The sequence below is a fragment of the Bombus pascuorum genome, chromosome 8, assembly GCF_905332965.1.
Source record: "Bombus pascuorum chromosome 8, iyBomPasc1.1, whole genome shotgun sequence".
NCBI classification, from domain to species: Eukaryota; Metazoa; Arthropoda; class Insecta; order Hymenoptera; family Apidae; genus Bombus; species Bombus pascuorum.
The window spans coordinates 9,949,214-9,976,276 of record NC_083495.1 but is presented as its reverse complement, the minus strand read 5'-3'; the positions used below and the strand labels follow the sequence as shown (position 1 = coordinate 9,976,276).

Genomic DNA, 27,063 nt, shown 5'->3' with positions numbered 1-27,063 from the left:
GAGCGATTTACTCACTTCGACCATTTTCGGTTCGAGTCGGAGCGGATCGGCTACGTCATACTACTTACTTCTTACTTTATGCATGGTCCTCTCTCTAGCTTAGTCAGTCGCTTTCGCGTCGTTGTTCCGTTCATTCAGATGGTTATAAATTCGAACGGAAATTAGACTTGTGTACAGATGTAATTGTTTTAGCAAGTGGTTCCAAGCAAACATAGAACATTACATTGCAGTTATTAAAAGTGTTTTGTGCTTTATCTTTGGTAAAGAGATCTTTCGAAATGGGCGCCATTGGCGGCATTAGGAGCTACACATTTTTCGCGGCATTCCTGCTTTTCGTCGAAAGTGGTAAGGTTAATGCACGTAACTATAGATGATGTGAATATCGTGGCGTCCTTTGGGTGGGGCATTTATAATTTTCCACATTGTTCTTTATTAAAAGGCGCGATGGCATAATATTAAGTTACACAAAACATCGATTTATAAGGATCAAGCGGAAGGATCGATTTAGTTGAATGTGTATTCATTCTTAAATGACAGCTTGAAGTTATTAGTTTATTTCATGGTAAACAAAATTTGATACTGTATCGAGCCACCGATGTTAGTCTTCAAATCGTTATTCATGAATTTATATAATCTGTGGTAAAAAATATAATTCTTATCACACAATTTATTTATCATCGACCGAGAGAACTATATACATATTAGTTCACAGTTTAATGCAAGATGATAAGAAGTTATCTGGGTCAATTATTTTTTTCCATGGACACTAAATATTATGAATTTATCATTTTTTCCTAATATGTAATTAAATAACGATTAAAACAAACATTTAAGACATATACATACTTGTACTGTCATTTCATTATTTAGTTTTAATTATTAGGTTAGAATACTTTTTTTTTATAATCTGGAAAGTATTGTTTGATTTAGTCTATAGTTAGCTGACAAAATTATGAATCAATATGAAGTAAATCGAATTCCCAATCTTTCTTTTCGTTTAGTGTACAGTTTACAATGTTATCAATGCGTCAGTACAAACAACACCGACCCCTTCCAATGCAACGAATTTCTCTCAAGCGACGTCGATATCAAACCACAGCCTTGCGATGCTGTTTACGAGGCGCAGTATTGTGTGAAGCACACTGGTCGATTCGAGGGTAAAACAATATCGGCAGTTCAGGTTACATATCGTGGAAAGGGGAATCTTGTTGCGAACCGTAGCACTCTTTAACGAAAACTAACCTTAAATCATATATAACAACATCGCCGTTATCGGTTTATAAGCATGCGGGAACAACCAAGGCACGATCGATAATCATCTCCATTAGAACTGTTTTTTTTTAGATGACTAACATTATTTTAAGTCACATCTGCATATAGGGATGGTTCAATGTGTAACGACGAAACTATTAATTCTTCTGTTATTGTATCTAGTAAGGAAATTGAGCTAGAAGGAAGCAAAAGTTTGTTCTTGTATACATATAATAAGAAAAATTAATAATATACTACTTGTATTATGAAAGTTGGTCGTTAGATGTTGAAAGATGTGTTGGCTAAATCAATAAATACAATTATTCTAATATGAAAGAATCGATTAATTAATCCATGAATTGAAGCGCGCAATAGTAATCATCTATAATCGATGCTTTTTCAATCGATTAAGCGACCAGTCTGGATTGCTACCAGTGTACATCGGAAGAAGAACTGAGTTGCGGAGATAGCAATTTGGTAATAAGTACCTTACAATCAACGAACTGCAGTCATGTATACAATGCACAGTACTGTATCATATCGGTCGGACGATTCGGAGGTTCATATATTGTGTTTCGATGTTTGTGTGTTTCCTATGTGAAGTGTTCACCAGTAGATTTTCCTTATCTCTATTGCATAAAAGATTCTATTATATTTCCTTCAAAACTTCAGTGAAAATGTTTACAAATGAATAAAAACGAATATATATTTCACGAAAATTGTCATGCTTTAACAATTCCATAAGAAATAAATAATCAAATAATATATTGCATGTTGCTTGCATTAACACGCTACATTCCTAACATCTTTCATACGTACGCATGTTATTATTTTTTATGTGGGCTAATATCGTTTGGTTGTGTTAGATAAAACAAGAAACAAACAATTTTTCCTATATATGTTGAAATAGGTGGAATAGGCACGAAACGATTCTGTTCAGCACTGGATCTGGGGAATTATTGCGATTACGTGAAACAACAGGGTGACAAGTTAAGTTACCGAACCTGTATCTTCACTTGTACCGGAGACGGATGCAATCCAGCGGCCATTTTGATACCAAATATCGCATCGATGGTACCAGTTGGATTATTAGTAGTTTACGAATTATTCTTCGTAAGGTAGATATTTTTATTTGATAAAATTCTTTTGAATGCATATTTTATGCACTCAAGATAAATGTAAAATCAGTTTTTTAAATCTATTCCGTCCTTAATGTGTTAACACGAAGTAATACGGAATGTCAATTTCTGACGTACCTTAGGGGAACAATTTGCACTCGATTAATTTTATAAAATAACACTGATGTGCCTTCTCTTTTTAACAAAATATTAAACGAAGGTACTAATTAGTAGTTACCAATATAATTATAGCGTTAATAACACATTTTATATTTATATTTAACCTGCGTCGTCATAGATTTAATATTTCTTTTTGACTGTACAATTGCAAATACGCTTATACTTGTCTAAAATAATTGTGGCTTGCGTAGCACAAAAAAAAAAAGGATTCTAGTGTTTAGAATTTACCAATAAGTTTTAATTAATCGACACGTTCGTAATATGAATTACAATTAAGGTACCCATTCCTAATACCGAATTTTAATGACATTAAGTTTCCATTCGTACACAACTATTAAACTGTATACTTACATATAGTTATTTTTTTACCATATTATTTTTTTTATTAATTTAACAAAGATCTAGATTACTTATTTTTGTATATTTTTGTACAAAATACGAATCTTTTTCATATTTGAACAGTGTAGATACGAAAACCTACTGTGTTTCTCTTTTTTAATTCTTTTTTTTTTTTTTTTTTTTTTTTCTAAACATACAACACGAACAATTCTAGAATTAGACTTAGATACTAAGGAATATTCTGTATGAATTACAAGATAATATAAATGCGATCGAATGTTTTGTTCTTTATTTTCATCAAACGAGAATCCTCCACTCGTCTTACATTCACGTACTCGTTTTTCTGAGTATAAATATAATATGATATAGTCGCTCAACTGGTGGTAACAAAATTGTCTCACGACGATCCGTAGTAAGGTACTTGCACGTTCTTTGGTATATCCACGTTTATATAGCGAACGGTACATAGGATAGCATTTTTCAATACGACGATACACGTGTTCATATTAATGTGTTTGTCAAGCAAAAGATCTTCGTCGAGTAATACAAAGATTATAAGATTGCGAAACTGATTGCGAAGCGGTTTTTATGATGGAAATCATTCTTTCCCTTTGTCTTTTTGCAAAAAATGCACATATTTTATGCAAGCTCCATCGTATAATAAGTTGTCTTTTTATAGTTGTAAAAAGAAAAAGAACGCACACACAGGCTAATATCGAGCATAATATCGATAATATTAAGATACCTGACGACTAACGCAATACATAGTCTACTATCCTTGATAACACAATGATTAATGATTTCTCTAACCGTACGTATGGCTGTGTTTAAAATATTAAATGTAACACAGAGCGAAATATTTCGGAGTGATATTTTGCCATCATGCTACATGTATTAATGATCAGTTCTCGTAAATCGGGTTGAACATTCATCATATGATAAAGCTCACATCAGTAATGAGTTTTCTTTTTGTGTTCATATTTTGTGTCGTTTCTTTTCCTCTTCTTTTTTTTCTTTTTCTTTTTTTTTCGTTACAATAATTGATGTGCACTGAACACAAGCATATACATTAGTTATTGTTAGAATATTCACTCGTGTTCTCTTTCTTCTTTCTTTTTCTCCCTTTTTTTTTTTTACATTTTCTTCGCTCGAAATTACAACTATATATCGTATGAAAAATACATATATATATGTATAAACAGTGTATATAAATCATTACTAAATCTGATCGCTACTAAGCAATAATAGAATTTCTTGTGGCTAACAATTTCTTTCCTGGTTTGTTGGTCCTAGAAATATATAATTTGACACACATATATCAGCATTATTTTGCATATACAATAATATGAATAGAAGTGAATAAAAAGTTGCTACTGTTTTCTTCCTTCTTTTTAATTACTTAATCATCCTTGATCACTCTAGGTCCATTTGCTTTCTTTCTCTCTGATTGACAAAATTTCCTCTATGCATATACATACAAGTTCTATGTATTTAATTGTATAAAAGAAGTGTCAGCCTAAGATTCGAAACTAATTATAGTGTATAATAAATATCGTCACTGCCATGTGTTCGCTGAAAAAGAAAACATTGTATTGCCACAGGTACCATGGCAGTGAATGTGGCAGTGATCAATACACTCGACAATACAAGATAGCTTAAACGTTAATAAGCTAGATACACCGTCGTTATTATATTACCTTACGCATGGAAAAAAAGAAAAACGGGACGTATATGAAATAGAACACAATAATAGTTTTAAGTTAGTTGATTGATTAATGTACAGCCATTATAATGGAATTAATAAATATAACTGATTATTAACATCGAGAAATAAACGTTAATTCAGTATAGGAAACAAATCAAACGACATAAATGCGATTGTAAATATCGCCAAGATATTAATACATAAATTCATTTGAAAGAAATCAACAAAATAAGTATTACAGAAAATTCATCGAACTATCTCTTTTTCTGTGATTCTCGTTTCCAGGAAATCTTAATTTTAATTATTAGTCATAATTAGTCCTTGCATCTTGTGCTATTTTTCGAATCTCCGAATGATGTCCGTTTTCTTTTTTTTTTTTTTTTTATTGCGTCCATAATATCCTCTACGCAACTCCTAAATATCTCTGTATTTATCTATCACTCTATGTACGACAATTCTATATAGAACGAGTCGCATACGATAAACGTGCGTATGCACAAGACAGGTACAATTCTTCATGTACTGAACATTTAATACTTTGTCCAAGTTTTACATCTTTATATTAAGCTGATCTTTCTCCCTCGTTATGATCGCACGTATAACTTCAAATGAAAAATTAGTTCCTCGGATAGATGGAGAAATTCGTATAATAGCTGTAACGTGTGTATATTTATACCTTGATGTGCAAGCGAAAGAAACGCATTGAACTTCGTATAACAGAAAGGGAAGTACACTTGCTAAAACGTGCAAAAGTTGCATACATGAGACGTTGCATCTCGGAGAAATATCAACATTTTATATAGACAAAAACTCGTCTGTATAGTGAAGGCAATAGTGTAAATCACAATCATTTGTTCATTTCTTTTTGTTCAGTTTCTCTACAGCAGAACATGTTTCCGAACTGCGTTCTAAAAAAATTGACTAAATTATTGTTGCTTCATTGCTGCGTTTTCTTCTAACAACGGTACAAGATCGCCACACGAGAAATTGCAAAGAGAGAAGATAACGTATAGAGAAACGAGAAATGCTATAAAAATGCATCGTATATCGTTCACAAGATACACTAGAGAGAATTACATAACTGCATTAATATGTTACTAATATATAACCAGTGTATATTTTCAGTTCTGAAAGTTTTTCGGACACCTTTAAATATCCTTTTGCACTGCCTTTATTTTTTGTTTCTTTTTCCTTTTGTGCAAATTTTGTCGAAAGCTTAGACATTTAGATTGCCATGAACAATACACGTATGCGTTATTTGTTCGTTAAGTACCATGTTTCTCATACAACTAGCAACAAAGCTACAAGGAAGTTTGCTCGGCGCATACGTTGAGGATCTTCAATAAAATTTACTGACGCTGAAGCTTGCGAAGTTGCTCTTCCAGTTCTTTCACGCGTAACTGACTATTCGTGAGCTGCCTTCGTACCAATCGTAACTCGTCAGTCTGACGAGCAAATGCTAATCTTAATTCAGCCTCGTTGTTAGGAATGTCTACATTCTCCAAGACCTTATTATCGTTCAGTGGCGCGGAAATGATATTTTTCTGCAAAACACGTTAATTAGTCTAATCTATGAAGGAGATAAAGACTTGAAAGAAACGGTAGTTCTACCTGTAGCACAACACTGCCGAATTTTTGTTGCAACTGTTGGAACTTGGTGCTTTGATTGCTAGAAGTTTTTTGGCTTTTCTCTGACATATCGTGAAACTCGATGGGCCTGTAATCTGGTACAGTCTCGGTAGACAAAAAGGCGAATTTCTTCTTATTATTTAAATCGGTTGTCGGTGGAAGTTGCGGTGGTTTGTACACTCGTGGTTTGTGCGTGGTAATGCTACCACCTGTTAACATTTAATTAATAGAATAGAGTAACAAGTAACGGAGGAGAGAAAGATAATAAAATATATTGAAAAGTTCAATAGTTATACCGGTTTTCAAAGAGATTAAAATTGGTGGATTATTCATGCCACTTATCCAATCCCTGGCTGATAAAGCTGGACAGGTACCTACAGTGTCAGGATATAGATCTTCTTGAAATTGGTCGCTCTAAAAAGTGAAAGTATTTGGTAATTACACCGTGCCAAATTACACTGGTTTCATTTAATTTTCTACATTTCTATGCATTCACCTTTCGAGGAACTATCATGGATATCGGCTCGCACATTCCTCGAGTCGCGTGCAATTTATAAAATCTAAATACTTCGCAGATGGCTGTGTTTACGCCCCTCTTTGGCATTATACCTAATCCTCTTTGAGGATTTCCAGAGATGAATTGACTGAGGTAATGCATCCAGGGTGCCTCGTTTACTACTTCATAGTATCGAATATTACCATCACCCTACGATAAGAAAAGTATAAAATATTCATTCTCAACGTATACACTGTCCACCATAAGGATCAAGACATCTGCTATTACAGTATAAATTTCACTGTTTTTAATTTCTAGTTATTTTACTATAAATCTATTGTTTCGTTTAAATAGAATGAAATATCTGTTAGAATTTTCTAATAAATGTAACAAGCAGGTATCTTAATACTTGTAACTGGCAATGTAACAATTTTTGAACATAATCTGTTACCTTTCCCGCCAGATACACCATGTTGGTGTCATTATCATAATATGGAAATACTACTCCACTGGAGGAATCAATAGTTTCACATATCAATGGTACGTTCAAATCATGCTGACTCCAAATGGCATACTGTCTGTCGGAGTGACGACTGAAGCCAGTCGTAAGAAGACGTCCAGAGCTACCAAGGAAAACCACTTTGCTAGCTTTTGTTCCGGCATGGCAAACTCCTTCCTGTTCAACGGACAATCCATAGAAATATTTACTTGAATAAATTTCAAGAAAACGATAATCATAAGATATACAAACATGATCGGTGGATACATACAGAAACTACGATGCCAGATCTTGGCTCGAAAACCCTTAATTTTTTATCCTTGCACGTTGTCGCCAGCAAGCTACCGTCACGATTCAACGATATACTATAAATGACGTCAGGATGCCTATCGATGATATTGACAGCCTCTCCTTTATTTATGTCCCATACGATAACAAGATGATCGAAGCCAGCGCTGAAAAGCACGTTCTCAGCAACAGGATGCCATTCTATGTACGCGACACGACGTTTGTGCCCTTGCAACTCAACTAGCCACTCGGTCAGATTTCGTGATATACCACCGTCAGGAATGTGCCACAGTTTTATCTGAAATTACGATTAACAATAAGAAGAACATCGCAAAGTATAGATAGGCTGCTTACAAAATCATTAAAACGTTATATTTTTGAAATACCTAAAGAGTTTTCATTCGATACTTGTACGTAATTATTTAGATTCGCAAAAGGCTCAAAGCAAAGGAAATTTCACAATTTCAATTTAAAAGAGTCAGAACAAACAAGATATGGATAATTTCTGAATTAAGATCGTAAACACAGATTACTAAGTAAACCCTATTTTGCTATCTTTTACGTCGTCTTTTATAGATAACAGAAACAATATATCTTGCAAGTAGTACAAAGTGTTGAGTTCTAGCTTTAAACAAAGCATCGTATCGTCTAGATGCTGAATAGCAGACCGGAAGGTCGATGCCACACGGTGTATGATTCAGTCGCTTATGGTAGTAATTTGTCACGGCGACAGGCCACCAGTTGGCAAAGATTTCGTTTTCCATTAGAAAATTCTTACTTCGTAGAAAGCTGAATTTTACAAGAAATATTGTAACTGTACATATATGATCTACTTCTTTATCAGTCCGTACAATTTTATCTAATAGTCAATACCTAACACTGTACCAGTAATCTTTGATCAATAAATATCGCCAACTATTTTAAGCAACGGTACATAAAACTAGGAACACGATCGTACAGTGCAGTCGTCGGAACAGGAAGCGATGATGTTATCGTTAAACGGATTCCACTTGATGTCCAGAACCGGTCCAGTGTGTCCAGTCACTCTACTAGCGTTAAAATCCAGCCTACCAGTCTGAAAGATAAAAAGAGGAAACATCCAACCATAATAAGTCATTAATTAAACGATCGAACAATCTTATTCAATAAATCATTCGCATGCATCTTTATCTCTATGAGTTTCAACTTCTTCGACTATTCATCAAGAAGAACTTTGTTTTAAATAGCATTCGATATGCACGCTATTTGTATCGATGTACGCTGCATATATGTTATATACATTTATAGCTTGGTCTTAAATTTTACTTGGAAAGTTATGCTTCTAGTATAATCATAACAGCGCTAATGAAATCTGAGAATTCAACTGGTAACTGTAATTAGACAGCGGATTTTTATGCAAATTTACATTTTTGGAAATATAATCAAACAAGTAGAACCTCGGTAGAAGATTGTTTTATCTACCAAGTGTTTTATAGAAGGCGCTATACTTTGGATATTTCATATATTTCTTCATGTTATGTGCATATTGTAGAACTTTGCTCTTTCCTATAAAAATCCGCAGTCTACGTGTTTGTAAAAGGCGTCTATAGACGTTGGAATACTTTCGTCAGCAGATACATATTCCTCTCAACTTTTCTTATGTAAATTTCTCTATGAATTTTTCAAGCGACACGTATATGGATGCTAGCTTTATTATTGCTCATTTGGTAACTTGGAATTTTCCAAAGAACCCGATACTTTTGAGCGATAGTATACAATTGAACAGTCGGCCGATCATTATGAAACAGCTTCATCGATGTACGTACTATCAGGCAAAGTTAGTTCGTCTGGAAAGAATAGCGAATCGATAACTCGATAAACAAGGAAGATAACTCACGCGATCGAGCGGCAAGACTAGAAATGCTCCGCCGCCAGCCACTTCCGTTACGATGGCCAGGAACTTGGGATTCACTGCGCAGAATTGCGAGTCGTGGGCGTTCTTCGTGATCTTGATATTGTCGTAGCATTTCTCCCGTTTTGCTGGTACGCCGTATACGTGGCGAAATTTGCTGCTTCGAACGCCACGGAACCACGACTGGAAAAAATGAACGTTGAATTAGCATCGGTGAAAAAAAGAGAAGAAAAAAATTAGCGGAACAGATGAAAGTTTGCGATAACGCTAGGAATTGAAATATTGTCCTGGATCTTGAATATGGGTGGAAGCGTGAAAATATTATGAAGAGTTTATGAACTAAGTATCAAGGATTAGGATTATTTAGATGATACGAGTCTTTGAAGAGTTAATATTTATTTGAGAAGTTCCAATTTTGGGGTTTTTAATGAACTCTATTCTGTCTTTGCTGTGACTTCAGAATTCTTTTCTTCAACCTTCTTTTTTTTGCAATATCTCGCAATATCGAAAGCTCTGTTTCTTCGATTACTCTTCTAATTTTCAGAAGAATATTATTCCTGCAATTAGAGAGCTTATGAAACAACGAATAAAGGAATAAAGAGCAGAGAATCGCAAGAGGACTGTAGTGGAATATACAAAAACGTTGTTCAAGAGGACATTTTTAATTGCAAATCTCTCTCAGTTCTCAAGTAGAAGCCGATAATACAACGTGTAAAGTCACTTTGCTACGTTGTTGATAGGTCGATGAACTTAAGACGAGAATAACCATCCTTCCAAGCAGATCTTGCAGCTAACCTTGAGGTGTCTGAGTGTCTTCTTCCGAGGACCAATCCCTTCCAATTTTTAACAGCCGTTGCAAACGATCTTAAAATTTGTTCCAACTCTAAACTAATTGAGGGACATAGTAAAAAGACGAGAAAAATACAGGGACCGATATACGACGTCTGTGTTCATTTAGAAGACTTCGTAGTGACTCTCCAGACGTTTACATTCAGCATCATATTATTCCATTGGAGTTCAATTTTATTCGCAGTCTTCTCGACTGAACATGTCCGTTGTAAATGGCACGAAACAGTTGGAAAGGACTGTGGTGTCGTTTTTGATTTATAATTCAAGATTTTGTCATTTGCATCGTTTGTTTTTCTTATCTTCTCGGTTAAAGAAGACAAAAGATCTCCTAACTGCTTTGTTCAATTTCTAGCCAACTAATTCTTCTTGCAAAACTGAAGCTGAGAGATGATGATCCTGATGATCAGAAGCGTGTGTCTAGGATGTTAGTCGAGACAATTGATGGAGGATGAAACGTTGAAGAAACTATTTATCCGCGAGTATTTTTACCAAGGATTGAACCAAAGGAATCGCTTGTTAACCGCGTAAGGAGGATCGTTATTAACGGTGCAGCTGAACCAATTACTTTTGAGCAACGTGCACAGCGTTAAATGGAGATCGACACGGTCCTCTCTGATCGTTGCAGTTCGTCGTTAACGTTTGCACCAACGATTACTCGCAGCAAGGTCAATAGCACGACGAGCGGAACGTGTTTACGCGTTCCTGAGACTCTCTCCGCTCAGAAACCGTGAAGAAGAAAGTTTCGTGGTCCGAATGTTCTACCAATCCATCGTTCGATGTTTCTGTTATCGTTATCGAATTCTTCGGTTCCTATCAAGTCTATGCAACGACGATTCTTAGTTTCCGAAAACAGTTTTCTTTCTAAAGTATCTTCAAATTAATTCTGAACTGGTACCGTGAAATCCTATAAGTCCTAGAGTACTGTAGAATCACCAGTATCGTCATAATTTTACTGTGAAATACAACTCTAACTATCTGTGTAATCTTCGATTAAGTGTTGTATAGTCATTGTAATTTGTAACTTGTAAGTTCAGATATAAATCTTTCTAAAGTATCTTCAAATCAACTCTGAACTGTTACCATGGAATTCTATAAGTCCCAAAGTACTGTAGAATCACCAGTATTGTCATAATTTTGCTGTGAAATGGAATAAGACTCGAACTACCTCTGTAACCTTCGATTAAGCGTTGTATAGTCATTGTAATTTGTAACTTGTAAGTTCAGATATAAATCTTTCTAAAGTATCTTCAAATCAACTCTGAACTGTTACCGTGGAATCCTACAAGTCCTAAAGTACTGTAGAATCACCAGTATTGTCATAATTTTGCTGTGAAATGAAATAAGACTCGAACTACCTCTGTAACCTTTGATTAAGCGTTGTATAGTCATTGTAATGTGTAAGTTCAGATATAAATCTTTCTAAAGTATCTTTTAAGTTTCCTTTCTAAAGTATCTTCAAATCAACTCTGAACTGTTACCATGGAATTCTATAAGTCCCAAAGTACTGTAGAATCACCAGTATTGTCATAATTTTGCTGTGAAATGAAATAAGATTCGAACTACCTCTGTAACCTTTGATTAAGCGTTGTATAGTCATTGTAATTTGTAAGTTCAGGTATAAATTTTCCAGTAGAGTATCTTCAAATTTCACCATGGAGTTAAGTTACTTCTACACGTCAGAAAAATATTTGTCATTTTTGATGGATTAATGAAAGATATTACGGTTCCTTTTGAGAATTCTGGGAAAGACCTGAGAAGCTATAACGTATCTCGCGAATCAAATCTATCGGTCTTTAGATTATGAATTCTTAATCTCTAGATGGATCTTGTTTTTCAGTTCCTCTTCGAACGAATAAGATTTCTTCCTCGGAAAAAAAGAGATTTGTCCGAAAGATTCTTCTTTATTTTAGTCGAAGAAATTTCCTATTAATTCTTTAATTATTCTCTTTTCCTTATTTCTCGGAAGTAAAATAGTTTCGAAAGAATCCACTGTCATCCATGAATGAACACTAATACCATTGATCGTTAAATCTTGGCCTTGAATTTATCAGCTCTTCGCTTATCTTCTACGAAAGATACTGAACTTTATTAGCAAATCATTGATATATCGACATACCGTATAGGATAACGTTATTAAATAGGATGAATTTCTAATTTCAACGTTGTTTGACCAGTAATGGAGATATTAGTCTCTATGTTAAATATATCCTGACGTCTGAATCTCGTTTGTACTCGCATAAAATCACCGCGATGTGAAATCTTTGGAGTTGGTCGCGCGTGGTGCGCGTGGCGAGCAACGTAGCGCGGCGAGACAGAGCAAATTATGCCACTTTTTCTTGCAATGGCGAAGAAAATACTCATCGAACAAACTCGCGTTTCGGTCCCTGCGAAATTCTAACCGTAGGCCGTGATTAACGGTACGTGTTTGCATTACTTTTTCCACGCTTTTATACACGTCATTACGATCGTAACTCGTACGGATCTTCTTCATATAAAAGGTATAAAAGATGATAACCGAAGTATCAGTAGCAAGATACCGAAGACTATGACGAATCTCCGTCGCTTTTCGTCTTCGTCTACGTCGCTATTATAATTCCGAAGTTAAAATTTCATGTCTTTTTCAATGTATATGCGTATATGCTACGATTATATCGCATCGAGGAGGATAAAAAGGTATTGAACGAAGAGGATGTTCCATAGACTGAAGAAGAGACGAAGAGTGTAGACGATCGTACAGTACCAAGGGCAACAAAAGATCGTTTTGATAATTCTTTTGTACGTTCGGAAAACGTGTAAGGCTACACTTTTGCGTGGGTTTACGTCATTTTTACACGCGTCATACGACGATCATGCTGCGTCAATAATAATAAAAACGTCTCTGCACCACTTTTTCTCATTTTATTGTTACACATGAACGCGATCGTTTTAAGAATATGGTCGCCGCTTTTGATTAAGAAATTTCAGGAATAAGGAATTAAGAAATCGTGAAACGTTCAAGGCCTTTTATATCGTACGATTTAACGATTTCTTATTTTGCTGGTATAAGCTCGTATAAGCTGGTTATTGTTAGGTGTGTGTTTCCCCTTTGCTTTTGCAAAACGCACTGAATCATGTTTGTTGAGTGATGGATTTGATATGATTAATAGAATAGGATAACGATTGTTAGAATAAGTTAGCGAAATCTCTAAATCGGAGTCCGATAGGAACGCGAATATGTCCAGTAGTCATAGCCTTCATAAAGAACGATTAGATGCCATCGGTTATTTTCACAGAGTCACCAGGATCTTTGGATTAAAACCTAATACAAACAGATTTGTTGGCACTATGTTCGCTGTAAGTTATCAGCTTTGCACATTAATTGCATAGAATCTAACGTATAGAATTTGTGTATCATCTGCGTTCGTGATTCACGAAGTTCTACGTTTCCCAGCTTTGGTGTGAAAAGAAGAAACGTTCCGAGAAAGCAAATGCAAGTGTAGAAGCTTTATCGTAAATCGTTTGCTCCTGAGATCGATTTTAATTAAACTCCAAACATTTGAATTTCCTCGCTTTAACTTGGAACGGCAAATATTCGAGGACAGAGATGGAAAAAGGTGAAATACGAGTTTCGAGAAACTAATCGGTATCGTAAGCTTCGATAAATAAGGCGAACGATAGAAAATCGAAAGACGATTGGTGTGTTTGCGGAGGAAAGACGCGAACGATCGACCATATCATATGATCTTCAATGTAATTGGAAATCATTTGTCACCCGCGGTTCTGCTATTTGCGAGTAATAATTCTGTGACACGCTAACGCCAATTAGGGTCACACGAGCGCTATACGCGCGTGCGATACTAATCGCGGCTGCCTGGTGCTATCAAAATGTTACGACTCTCCTGAAATGTTTAAAATATACAATGAAATTGCAAAATCATACACCTATATCCATCAAACGAAACGAGATACATTATGATACAAAATTGCAATCTTCCACACGATCATGCAAATATCGTAGAGCTCCATTTGTCGGAATGAAATTTTGGTTAGCGCTTGATAAAATCTTTCGAGATAGATATTTTTAAATAACGGTACTGTTGTACAAACTACGACAGACGAAGAAGATATTACAAGTTGTTTCGTCTGAGAGTACATAAAATAACATGTGAAATTTTCTCTGGCAAGGTTCATAGTACAACCGATCGAAGAAAGAATATCTTTGAACAGAAATCGTGGAGTATTAGCTGCGATAATTATATATGCTTCTTTGACATTTTATCTTCTCTGAGTTTAGACGTGTTGCAAACCCTGGCAACTAAGTTACATAGAAACATGAATCAAGCATAATTCTCATAACGTAACTGCAATTACAGCGGGAGCAATTTTTTAAAATTTCCGAACATTGGTAAATCCGTATGTTATTTCGATGATTCCAAAAAAATGACAACGATTCAACGGTCTGTTTTGCCTTGGAACGTAGCGTTCAATTACTCTCGAAAGTTAACGTTCGAATATCTAAGAAACTATATATGAAGTAGAAATCGTCGAATTATTCTATAAATGTTCGATCTTTATAGAATTCCGATAAACGAAGCTCTCTGATTAATAAAAAAAACTTGTATGCCCGTGAAAAATGTAAAACAGCTTCAAACCAGATGGAAAATAAAAGGAAAAAGTAATTGAACACGAGTATGTACATGTGTATAGTGCATCGTGCGGAAAGAGTACGAAAATATCTCAATTCGTTGTGCCATTTCTTCTACCTTTCACTCGCAGCAGCTTCGAGAGGCTACGGTACAAAATAGAGATGAACTGTGCTGTTGGTTTGTCGTAGACGTTGTACGAATTTCGTACATTTCGTTGTACAGATTTCGTACATTTCGTTGTACAAATACGTTTAAAAAATAATCGAACGTGTTCTCGGTAGTTGGATGTCTGATAACTCTAAAGTCTAAAGTACCATTGATTGATAAGTCGTAGGCGAATTTACGAACAAATCAATCTAGAACAGAAGACAGTTCGAATTACTTTAAATTACTCTCGTCCAAATACGAGTTCTTATTTAGTGCAATTATTTAAAGTAGATCGGCGATTAATTTATTCGAACAATGCAAAAGAAGAAATATATTCATTATAAAAAGTTATTAAATCATATCTGTTCAAACGTACGACCACTTTTATGCATCACCGTGTGCTTCTGCTTTGGTGCTATACATTACGCATTAGTAATTGAAGAAAAATGACAACGTTAGTAAACAACAGATCAGGTGGAACAGTAACATGATACTTGTACTCGTTTTTCATTGATCATTATGGCTGAGAAGACAGCAAGCAGCTTGACACGCTAAGGTTGTAAAACTATGTTTCTTCTTTTGCGTTCTAGATTCACTTCTCGTGGTATCGACCTGCGAATAAGGGTCTCGAATAAATAGTACTTGCGTTCTTAGAGCTTCGACATGACCAATATTATGCGAAGTTAACGTGACACGATATAGCGGTAGATACCAATGGTATCGTACTTTCAAGGAACGATGTGTATCTTAAAAAAGATTCTTCTAAAAAAAGAAAAGAATTCAATAGAGATCGTAACAGATATTTAGAACTTCAAGATTCGTTAGAAAGCGAGGGAAAATTCGTTTTCTTCGTTAATTAGTATTTCACTTTCATTGATAGTTTGTCGTTTATAAATATCGCTATTTATAAATTTTTCGCCTGAAGCAAATATTCTGACAGGAAAGTAGTCTTTAAAGTACGAAGAGATATATTTTGAACGAAATAACTCGCGTTTTAACAAAGTACGAACACGCAAAACATCATTCATAGATGCAATAAGCTGAACCAAACAAAAGATCCGATTCAGAAAGTAGGATTCAAAGGATTAATTTTAATATTTGAATTAATAATTTAGAATTCAAAGCTTTAAATTTAAAAAATCTCAGAAATTTAGAATTCAAAGCTTTAAATTTAAAAAATCTCAGAAAATTCGGTATCTATAAGGTTCGATGTTGTAACATGTCGAAGTAGCATCGAACTACCGTAGAACGCTGGTGTTCAGCAAGTGGAAACATAAAGGAAAGAAAGATCGATCGCGAAACACCGAAAGCACTCACCTGTTTATCGTTGGTCATTTCTGATACTAATCAGACCTCAGGCAGCCGGTACACGTGCGCGGTGAGACGATGGTCGCCGACAGTGCACAACAGGAACGTAGTAATTGAACAAGCCAGGACCCATGCATGCGAAGTAGGAGAGGATATTCAACTAGTTGGAAACTCGCGGTCGCTGTGCAAACGGCGTCAAGATTTTCTCACTTTACTGGAAGAAACAAAAAGGGAACCACACGAGGCTCGTCTAATTACGAGATCATCGAATCAAACGCGCGAGTCGTTAAGAGGCCACCGAGTCGTAACGATGTATCTCATCTATGTACTTCTTTTCTGTAATAATTTCTTCTTCCCTTTCTTCTCTTTCTCTTCTATTCGCGGTGAAATTAAATATTCGTAACATATTTCGAAGCGTGACGAAGAATCATCATGAAGAGTCGATGAGATACAATACTCGATTACTATCAAACTCAAGGCTGGTTTACGCTCAATGTATAATAATGGAACGATTTCATTTACATTTCAACGCATTTACATTCTTGTGGAATGATGGAGAATACTTTTGGCCGATTTGCGCTCTTGCTTGATAAAACTATGCGAATAATTTTTGTTTTGTTTGGTTTGTCCTTGCATATAAGCTTCGAGGGAAACCAAGATTCTTCCACCTATTCCTCGATTTGAAAATCATAAAGCAATCATCAGGCAATGTCTCCAGTTCTCGCATTCGTTCACATAAATTGCCCAAATCAAATTCACTTTATGCATCCATTTTTACATGAAGCATTCGTCTGAAGTAATTTGAATTCAAGTTACTTAAGCTGAAACGAGTCGAATTTAACGAGACTTTAAGGTGACTGTAATTGAGTATTTCGCTCTATAGTCGACTGGAAGAAATTAATTCTTCCAATGAGTCACTGCAAACGAGGGAAAACAAAAGTTATGTGGATGCAGAAATAATGCAGCCTTTTCTATGTTGCGGATTGTAATTGTGTAACCGTTTGATTTTTTTCACTCAAGTAATCTCTTTGTGCTGATTTAATCAAGGTTGAAACGTGAGAAATTAATCGGTTCTTGAAGAAATGCGTTATCCTAAGAATCTCCAAGGATAAACAGTGATGTTTGATGTTGATCACGCGCAAGATGAATATTCAATGGCCGCATTAGGAACTACATAATTTCATCACGGGAATAACTTTTCGAATTACGCCTCCGCTTGAGTCACGCTTCGAAATCAATGTCGTCTCTACGATGTTTGGTAGGGGAAGGATGAGCCAAGGAATTGTCGACAAAGACGATCTTATGCTTTTTCACGACGCTCCTACCGGGTTGATGCAAAAATAACGATCCTCTTCAAACCTCCATTACGCTATCGCAATTAAAAAAACTTCTAAAAAAAGACACTTGTCCCAATTTTCTAAGAATCGTACTGCGCAAGATACGCGAGTCTCGCTTTGAAACACCATGTTACGAGATAGTGAAAAATAAAAGAAAATATATACCGGAAGCGATGAATGAAAGAAAATAGAAAGTATTAATCCTTTCGCTATGATAATCTTGCAACTAATAAAAGCTCCAAGTTTCCGATAACCCAATCATCATGTACACCCACTGAGTCAATTTCGACACGATTTAAAGAACATTTGAAAGAATTGTCAATAATACGGTCGATCTTTCATTTCAATGCTACGTTAAACACTCTGAAATATTAAAAAAGTTTCGCTTATTAGAAGAAGAGTGAGATCAGGGTATAAAAATTCGAAGACCGTAGCGAGTCTCGAGTCGTTAATATGCAACAAATATTCGCACGAACATTTAGATACTTTGTATAATCAATTGAAATTATATTGCAAATATTTATGCAAATCTTATTTTCCAATTCTGCAAAATATATTTCACATTTGCTATTTTATCTCTTGATTATATCTCTGCTCGTTATTATACATTTTTCCATATTTACATTCGTTAATGCATAAAAATCTACGACCTAATTACACTGTAATCAATATGAACGAACGTAAAAATGATTCTATGCTACAGAAAACGTAGACTTCTAACATATGATGACTTCATATTTTACACACGTATACGGTATATTATAGCGAAAGGATTGAAAGGATTCTATTTTTTCTTTTTCTTTTTTTTTTTTTTTTTTAACGAGTGAGAAACAAAGGAACTGCCGTTATTTCTGTACCAACCTAATACTTGAGCGGTCGTGGCAACAACCTATTCTTTCCCGTACGTCTCAGCCTCGAGGAAGAAAGAAGAAGCGGTATAACAGAAGAGGAGAAAAAAAGGCATGCGTTCGTAACGTTACTTGGTCGCGGTTAATGCGCACTTCTCACGATCGTGACTTTTGAACAGGCTCGATAAGCGGTAACTACTCTCGACGATCGATGATATTCGATAGATCCGACGAATCACCCCTTTTTTTACTGTCGTTATCGTGTGGCAGTGACGGCAGTGTGGCTTCGACGGTAGCCTCTGACTTCCGCTGTCCGGTTTGCTCGAGTGAGAGAAGAAGAAGAAAAGGAAAAAAGAACCGGCGACTCCCGTGGCGTAATTTCCATCCACCCGCATGTGTTTTAATCGTATTTAACTCTGCTACCATCCTCAAGCCTTCGTGTCCCGATCTTCTTTTAGTTTTAACAAACAGAAAGACTTTTGAATAAACCCCTTTATCTTATAATGTGGAATCAAACTCGCGGTGTAATTGTTTTGTATCAAATTTTGTATCAAAGTTCTATTTTAATTCCTGTTTTTACTTTATGTTGAGAAGCCTTCAATAAAGAGAATCTATAAATATATATAATAGATCTGTTTCAAACATGTTTCAAACATGATACTAAAGTAATAAATAATCAACGTTAGCCTACTATATATAAATGATAAGACAAGGGGTTAACAACGATTTTTTTTATTATTGATTATTGATTATTATAATAGAAGAATACGATTGGGTACAGAATGAGCCGAAGAAAGTAGCAGTGTTAGAAGAGAATAGGTGCGTAGGTAGCTGAAAAATAAAGAGCGTCTCAAAGATCTATCGCGCAACTTGTGTTTCGCTTTTTATTTTATCACGTACGTGTATCTTTTGTTCCTTATATCTTTATCTGTTTACGTAGTTGCTTAATTGTCCTCAACTAGCGTATCTCCTTTTCATTTTTTAGATGCACACAAAAGACTCTGATTCGTCATTTAAGTTCTTGGAACGTTGATTCATCTATCAATATTATAGTATACTATTGTGAATAAACCTTCCTGCATATCTTTCTCTTTCTATTGCTATCCACCTTCAACCCTTCTAAATACAAACTTCTTAGAACCGTCTAAAATTGTCTCTGATTCACTGATTAGCGTCGATAATTGATTAGGACCAATCAACGAAATAATCGTTAATAGATCATCAACTATTATTTTATTTAGTGCTCGAATTCTTCTAAAAATTCTGTCGAAAAGATCTCGAATATTTTCACTATCGATCTAGTAATATTTCCAAATATTTCTGAAGCTTTTGAGTTTTATTACAATGATATAGAAAAAAAAGAATACAACTATACAAATATACGCGTTTTCGAATAAAACAAACTAGTACGATATTAATACTAACCTTACCCGGCCCGATCAATCGACCTGTTTCAAAATGTAATTTAATTTATCGTTAACTTTATGTAAATTTTTATATTAAAAAAAAATTGAGAAATTGATTAATCGAATAATATAAGAATTTACATAAAGTTGAATGAACGAGAGAAATAACAAGGAATATATACAATTTTAAATTACATTTTGAAACCAGTCGTTTGGCTGGGCCTGGTAAGGTTAAGCGTTAATATGAGATTCGAGTTACCACGAAATAAAAAATAAATAGTACACAACATGAAAATCGACTTAACTTGTATTATATCCCTAAGCGATTAAAATGAAAAAGACATACGCTTAGATTTGAACAATTCGCACGCATCGTGGATAGAAGAACGACGGGCAATTCGAGTGCGCAGTCACGCAACGTAGATTCATTGAGACGAGGCCCGGCGCGAAAGAAGCGGCGCGTGTTATACCTACGATCGTGTCGGAGTTCCAGGCGCGCGCGTTAGATCGCGAAAGTCGCCGAGCCAGCACTGACTCCTAGCCACGGTTTTATAGCGGCCGCCAGCCGAGTATATCACGTGGCACGCGCTTGTCGGTGCGTGTTTTAATGCAGCAACGTGACGTTTCGTACGGTCGCATATGTTGTCACGCGTTGTCACTGCTCCGTTGTTCTTGCTAAACCTCTCTATGTAACTGTAGCGCGTGGGTGATCGCGAATCGAAAGAGACAGAGAGAAAGAGAGAGAGAAACACAGACAGATAGACAGGAAACATAGGATGTGCTCTAAAACACTTCAATCAACTTTGAATATGTACACATAGCGAAAATTTTGAATCGCTTCTAATATTGGGAATCTGACAAATCTGAAATATTGAGATTTTTATCCTTTGCCTTAGGTTTTTTTTTTTTTTTTTTTTTTTTTTTTTTTTAGTAGCTATTTAAATAAGTATTAGTTATCGTAATCTTCGAAACTGTATCAAATGTAAAATATTTAAATATTATATGGGATTTGTATTTATTGATCTCAGCTTGAAGAATTGAGAGGAAAGTTAGGATTCAGCCTCAACTTTGCTGTGTAATCTGTTTCTTGTCAAATCGAAATCGTAATTTGTATCACGGAGGTGACTATATTACGAGGCAAGGGATTAGAATTAAAGATCATGATGAATTAAATCTTTTATACATGTTATCTTTTATTCTATATATGCATTAACATATATTTCATATATGAGTAAGGCAGTTGAGTCTACTAACCTAACAAGACTTACCAAGACTTTCAACAGTTTTAAGTACCGAATCACGTTCAAAGTGATTCGAACTTGCATAGCGTTTCGAAATTGACGTCATTAAGGACACACGTTGAGACGCGGGCTTAACCTAACAATAGCTATGGATCCATGCATAGAACATGCAATTAGCGTGCTATTGCATCAGATATAAGGAAAGAGCCAGGTACACTTGGTGTCTGCCTGATGCACGATACTAATGGGATGCAATAAAGTCGGCGAAAGCATAAAGAAGTATAGATTTAATGGAGATAATTGGGATCAGGTGGGAATTGGGGTGGCAGATTGCGAGTTTCGATTGCGTCAGACACGTGTTTAGATGTGGCGTATAACTAATATCGCATAGAGTAGAATATTCGATCGAGAAAGTAATATCGAAAGTTTCAGTTCGATAATATCGATGGAAAACTTAACCTTCGAACTCTCATAGGTTAGATTATGATGCAATACTGGAAAATTTGTTAATTTGCTTGTATTATAAAATAATTGAAAATTGAAGGGTTAAATTCAGTTCAAATTCGTAGAAGTATTAGTCGCAAATTTAAATTCAGAAAATCTCGATCTCGAAACTCGAAGACAGGCAATCGAATCGTTCGAATGCTCGAATATCGATTCGATTCGATATTCGAGAACTCGCAATCTGTTCTCTTTTATTTGCCGAACAAATGTTTAAATCTAATACGTTCTACTCAATTAATTATTTACGTTTCAACTTACTTGCTGAATTGTTATGATCAGTTATTATAAAGTTAATGAACAACATCCTTAAAAAGTGGAACTGGCTCTTATCCCCCATCGTGAACGCTAATCAATAGCAATTTCCTTAAATCAAGTCGAACGGTAAAGTAGAACGCTTTAAATGCTTCTTGATTTACAAACAAAGGTTAACGACATACTTTATGGATTACGTGACCAGTACACAATGCTCGTTAGTACTTGTAAATCGGATCGATGCCGCTGGTATCGATAATAAACTTCATTTAAGTTAAATAGGTTTTATAATTCAAAAACACATTAGGGCCAATGATTCTAAAATAAGAAACCTTACATATTAATACATGAACATACACATTAATTCAAATAAATTAAAAAAATTTTTCAGAGTCATTGATAATCGACCCACTTAGTCTTACTTCAGCCACGAAAAAAACGTATCGTGTATTACGTCAGCGACTGCTAATGTGTTAATGGTAATATAAAACCGATTATGAAAAACAGATGAAACTTTACTTAGTTGCTTTGAAGCTCAAACAAAGACGTAACAATTACACTTAACACAATTTCAGGAGCATGCATTGACATAAACTGACATAAACGGGGATAAAAAACATTTGATGCAAAAAATCTTACTTTTCCGTTTGGCTTGTAGCACGCTCTGACGTCTACCATATTGTTCAATAAAGTATGAGTGTCATCCGCGGCGTCCAGGCCCAATTTCTCCACCAATTCCTCCCTCGTGCGTATCATTTCCCAATTCGCGATATTATATCCCATAGAAGCTTTCGTTTCGTATTGTCCACCTCCGACACCGTATCTCCAACTGATAATCTTTTTATCAACGCCTCTTCGTTCACTCGTAAGTACTTTACTACCACCTATTTACCAAGTATTTCCCAAATCCGTTGTTATAGGCCGTCCGTCTACCTAAACGCCAAACAAGAACATTCACAGAATGTGATGGACAATTACAAACCACGTGCAATCCCTTCCGTCCTACACAAATTTCGTAATCCACTCACTGAGACCGGTCACACATGGATACGACGTATCGATTTGACGTGCGTGCAACATGTAAACACGAGAGCACGCCACTCGACTGCTCCGTCTCCGCGATACCACAAATCAAACGAATATCATACGTTCCCATTAAACCACGTTCGTTTTATACGATCAGCGAATTACACGTTCTTAGCGTATAAATGCAGAGGACTACTGCGTCGTCGAGTACTCATTTACTCGTGAGTAGAAAGCGCAACCTTTTTGCAGTAGTGCTTCGCTAAATGGCTACGAGTCGGGAGCTATTTGATCAATTATCGAAAGATATTTCTAATTATATGAAATTTTGATATCTGACAAATTTGATTATGACATTGGTTTATCATACAAATATTCTATTGTTAAATGTAGCGAGGTTATAAATTAAGATTAATAGTATCAATGGTTTATATGAGAAATATTGAAAAACATAAAAAAAGTACTTAATGGAAGAGAAAGGAATGGAAAAGAACGTTCCAATCCCTAAAAATCTATAAATTTCTATGAAAAATTGAAAATCTCTAGTATCAACGCATTGAAGCGTTGAGTGGGTACACCGATTGATCTAGTCGCACCTAGGGACGTACGCATCTTCCAAGTACGCAGGCACCTGTGTAAGTTTTTCGAAATTTACGAAAATTACGATTTATCATAGAATTTAAACTTTACAACATAAATTAGAAATATATAATGTAATCGTTCTCCTTCGCAAGACGAAATTTTTTTTTAAATATATTGCAAAGGAAGAAATAGTTCTGAATTGCTATCGTACGGCCCTGGCCAAGGCTCTGTGTCCTTATCTCTCTCAAAACATCTCGAACTACTTGTTTCGATTCTTAAAACATGTAAACTTTAACACCTGACTAATTTTAAGATCTCACTATATCTCTTCCACTGATAGTAACACCAGAAGCTCACTGCACAATGTCAAAATTGGCGGGAATAGCGACAGCCACTTAACGAAGCAAAATTCTGGTCAATTAACGCCACATTACAATACTCGATATATCCATATTTAACACATTTGTTTATAACAGACGTATATAACATTAGGGGCTCACTTCACGAACACAATTTGAAGAACTGGAGGGGATAGCGACGGACAATTAACGAAGCAAACTGCGGCCAGTTAACGCGACACTACTGTACTCGCCGACTGCGCGCCTTATTGTGTATCCTTCTCACCTCCTGGGTCTCGGAGGAAGGGGGCGACGAGCACGCTCTACAGGCTATCCAAAAAGTCGAGTACCGGCATTAATATTTATTTTCAAGCCGACAGGAACAGGTGAAAATGAATTAGTGAAAAGATCGAACGTATTTTGTTACTTTCGATTCAAGGTATACCAATTTGTATACTTTAATTTTTTTAATGTAGTAAAAAGACTTTTGTGATTCTTTTTATGTAAGTACGCGAGTTATCGACTATCGACACTATATACCGATTGTATGATAATCAAATGTCTTTGTAGGTTTGTATTATCTCTTGTAGAAAATGAATTTACTTTGCGGCAAAAGAAGAGAGCGTGTCACGGAACGGCTTTAAAGTTTGCGGTCAGTGTGCACACGATCGTGTAGAAACGCAATCGGTTTAATCTGATGTAACACTTGCCAGGCGTCACTCACCATTTCATCCGTCTAACGCCGATTTACATATCGATTTTGAAGCGTGCTGCGAGCACGCCGTGATGGAAGGCGGTCCGCTCGAGAAACGGTGTACGTAGGACAGCCGAATGGTCACTGGATTTAAATAAATCGAACAATATGAATGAAAATCGCATGAACATATTCTTAACTATACATTAATCCATATGCATATGTGTGAAATACAGGAAATATCGAATATTTCACAGTTTAAAGAGTAATTTTTATAAATTTTATTCACAGATTTTAGTTGAATTTACAGAAACAATTTTATAAAAAATAAAGAACACTGGTAAATATTAACTAATTTTCTTCCAACCAAGAAAGCGATCTAAGAAAAAATGGGAAAGACCTTAATCTACTCTGAAAGCTATCTACTGCTACTTCATATTGACGTACAGCTACCGAGTTGCTATTTTACATTTATAGTCTGTCCAACGAAACGGAGCAGTAAACGTAAACAAAATATGATTGCTGCGGCTACAACTATTGGCTGCCGACTAGTAATATTCGAATGTCACTACCTCGCCTCAAGTTTATTGCCTTGTCTCATTGGACAGATTATATATGCTGTCCAGCAAGTAGAGTCTGAACAGGAGAGGTAAATAAAACCACGTGACCGAACTCTAGGGGAAACAATATGGTCGAATTTGCAATATATTATTATTATTATTATTATATATTATGAAATTGCAAACTACTATTTCGAATATTTTTTAATACATTAACATTAATCGTACCATCTCGGCATTCTCTATAAAAAGGTATTAAACTATTTATGTCGAAAAACTATTGTTTTAGTAGATATATTAACTTTAGTTTCTCAAATTTAACGTATGAAAGACAAGGAAAGATACGAAACGGTATTCTTTTGTTTCTTTTTGTCTTCCATACGTTAAATGTGACAAGTTAAAATTAGAATATCTGCTAAATTAATATAATTTTACATAAATAAGTTAATATCTTTTTTATTATATTATAATATATTGTATTATTATATTACCATATTATCTGTATTTAGATTTTTTAACAAGAAAACTAGTTTCTCTATGAAAAGAGACCTCTATGTTTTCATTTCTAGTTAAACGAAACCCCATGTATATGAAATTTTATATAAATTTATTTAAAATACTTAAATATACAAAATTAAATAACTAATTGCTATATTAATAATTAGATGAAGCATAAAGATATTAAGCAATAACCACATTAACTTACTATCGATTCCGTACTTCTTGTAATACGTTTCGGTAGTAAGTATATATATATATGGTAAGTTTATGTATGTACCCACGTTGTTTGTTCTCCATATTAGAAAAATGGCAACTTTGAGTACAGCATGCGGCGACTTTTTAGAGTTTCAGGTATTTTTTAAGTAAATGAAAGTATTGTGTAAAATGTATAATTTCAAATTATGTACTTCAATTGTTTTAATTACATATATTAAATTGTATATAGATTTCTGGAAAATGATAATACATTGCAAACATGATTAAGGTTATATAGTAGTTTATATAATAATAATTCATCTAGTAAATGATATTTAAGAAATGAAAGACCTTCTAAAATTCCCTAAACAATTTGTAAATAAACAATTTGATATATAAGTTATAATTCGGACTTTAAAATTTTAATAAGTGAATAGATATCCTTGTACATCCGAGCTAATATGAAATAATAATTGATACATTATATATGTAAAACTTGACAATAAAAAAAATGATTAAAGGATCTATATCGAAATTAATTATTTTGCAGTATTACTTTTGTATGTGTCTTTTCCAAATTTATCTTTTTTTTATTTTAAGGTAATGAACGTTCTTGTTCCAGGATGCATTGAAAAAGATGCGGCAACTTGATGACAAAATCATTTATATGCTAAATGCTATACTTCCAACAGAATCATTTAAAGGACAAAGTGATCCTAATGCTAAATGTAAAGATTTATATGAACAAATTCAAACAGGTCATAAATCAAGGGAATTAGCTATTACAAGTTGTTTAAATGCATCCAAAGAAAAAGTGAACCAATTAAAAGCTGAAAGAGATAATGGTAATGATAGTCCTCAACTTCTTAAAGCATTAAGAAAAGAACAAAATACTTTACGCTTATTGCAATCAGAATTAAACATAGAAGAAGTTGTAAAAGACCATACAGTTGAGGTTTATTATAAGAAATGCCGTGGTTTTTATAAGCCACCGACTGATATAGAAATCTAATATTGTTATTGATTTTGAAAATACTTTGTCCACTACCTTTTTGTATGATTGTAACTTTAATGAGAAATATATTTAAATGTTGTAAATATATTTAGTTATCGCATTTGTGCAAATAAATAAATAGCAATAAACAGAAGAGGTTTGCGATAGTAATAACTATATCTTATTATATTTTTTACATTATTTATTAATAAGTTAAATATAGGTTAAATGTAGGATATACACATATGTCTGGTATAATAGAA

At 34.7% G+C, this 27,063-nt stretch overlaps 3 protein-coding genes and 2 long non-coding RNA genes across 12 annotated transcripts; 3 read left to right on the top strand and 2 right to left on the bottom strand.

Annotated features, from left to right (window-relative positions):
* Positions 1–96: 96 nt before the first annotated feature.
* On the top strand, positions 97–26,649 carry LOC132909813 (U-scoloptoxin(05)-Sm1a). 2 transcript variants are annotated; one of them, XM_060964922.1, is made up of 4 exons: positions 97–345; positions 1,002–1,157; positions 2,162–2,369; positions 26,429–26,649. In XM_060964922.1, exons 1-4 carry the CDS (start codon positions 279–281, stop codon positions 26,436–26,438), a joined length of 441 nt encoding a protein of 146 aa, XP_060820905.1. In that variant the 5' UTR covers positions 97–278; the 3' UTR covers positions 26,439–26,649. The 2 variants fall into 2 exon arrangements, with proteins under 2 accessions (XP_060820905.1, XP_060820906.1); XM_060964923.1 differs by lacking the exon at positions 26,429–26,649 and adding an exon at positions 1,664–1,810 and having other exon boundaries at positions 2,162–3,165.
* Positions 1,050–1,694, bottom strand: LOC132909821 (uncharacterized). Its single transcript, XR_009658615.1, has 2 exons — positions 1,570–1,694; positions 1,050–1,447 (listed from the first exon to the last, which is right to left on the bottom strand). It is a non-coding gene; the product is annotated as an uncharacterized LOC132909821 (long non-coding RNA).
* LOC132909774 (coronin-2B-like) lies at positions 3,156–25,155 on the bottom strand. 6 transcript variants are annotated; one of them, XM_060964852.1, is made up of 10 exons: positions 24,581–25,155; positions 22,553–22,846; positions 9,382–9,579; positions 8,464–8,580; positions 7,489–7,803; positions 7,170–7,394; positions 6,719–6,928; positions 6,519–6,636; positions 6,205–6,431; positions 3,156–6,137 (listed from the first exon to the last, which is right to left on the bottom strand). In XM_060964852.1, the coding sequence occupies exons 2-10, from the start codon at positions 22,694–22,696 to the stop codon at positions 5,943–5,945; spliced, it is 1,749 nt and encodes a 582-aa protein (XP_060820835.1). In that variant the 5' UTR covers positions 22,697–22,846; positions 24,581–25,155; the 3' UTR covers positions 3,156–5,942. The 6 variants fall into 6 exon arrangements, with proteins under 6 accessions (XP_060820835.1, XP_060820834.1, XP_060820838.1 ...); XM_060964851.1 differs by lacking the exon at positions 24,581–25,155 and adding an exon at positions 22,942–23,296; XM_060964855.1 differs by lacking the exon at positions 24,581–25,155 and adding an exon at positions 16,335–16,539 and having other exon boundaries at positions 22,553–22,686.
* Positions 24,159–24,729, top strand: LOC132909819 (uncharacterized). Its single transcript, XR_009658613.1, has 2 exons — positions 24,159–24,295; positions 24,427–24,729. It is a non-coding gene; the product is annotated as an uncharacterized LOC132909819 (long non-coding RNA).
* LOC132909809 (protein MIX23) lies at positions 25,857–26,908 on the top strand. 2 transcript variants are annotated; one of them, XM_060964916.1, is made up of 2 exons: positions 25,857–25,962; positions 26,429–26,908. In XM_060964916.1, exons 1-2 carry the CDS (start codon positions 25,879–25,881, stop codon positions 26,816–26,818), a joined length of 474 nt encoding a protein of 157 aa, XP_060820899.1. In that variant the 5' UTR covers positions 25,857–25,878; the 3' UTR covers positions 26,819–26,908. The 2 variants fall into 2 exon arrangements, with proteins under 2 accessions (XP_060820899.1, XP_060820900.1); XM_060964917.1 differs by lacking the exon at positions 25,857–25,962 and adding an exon at positions 25,963–26,095.
* Positions 26,909–27,063: the final 155 nt, after the last annotated feature.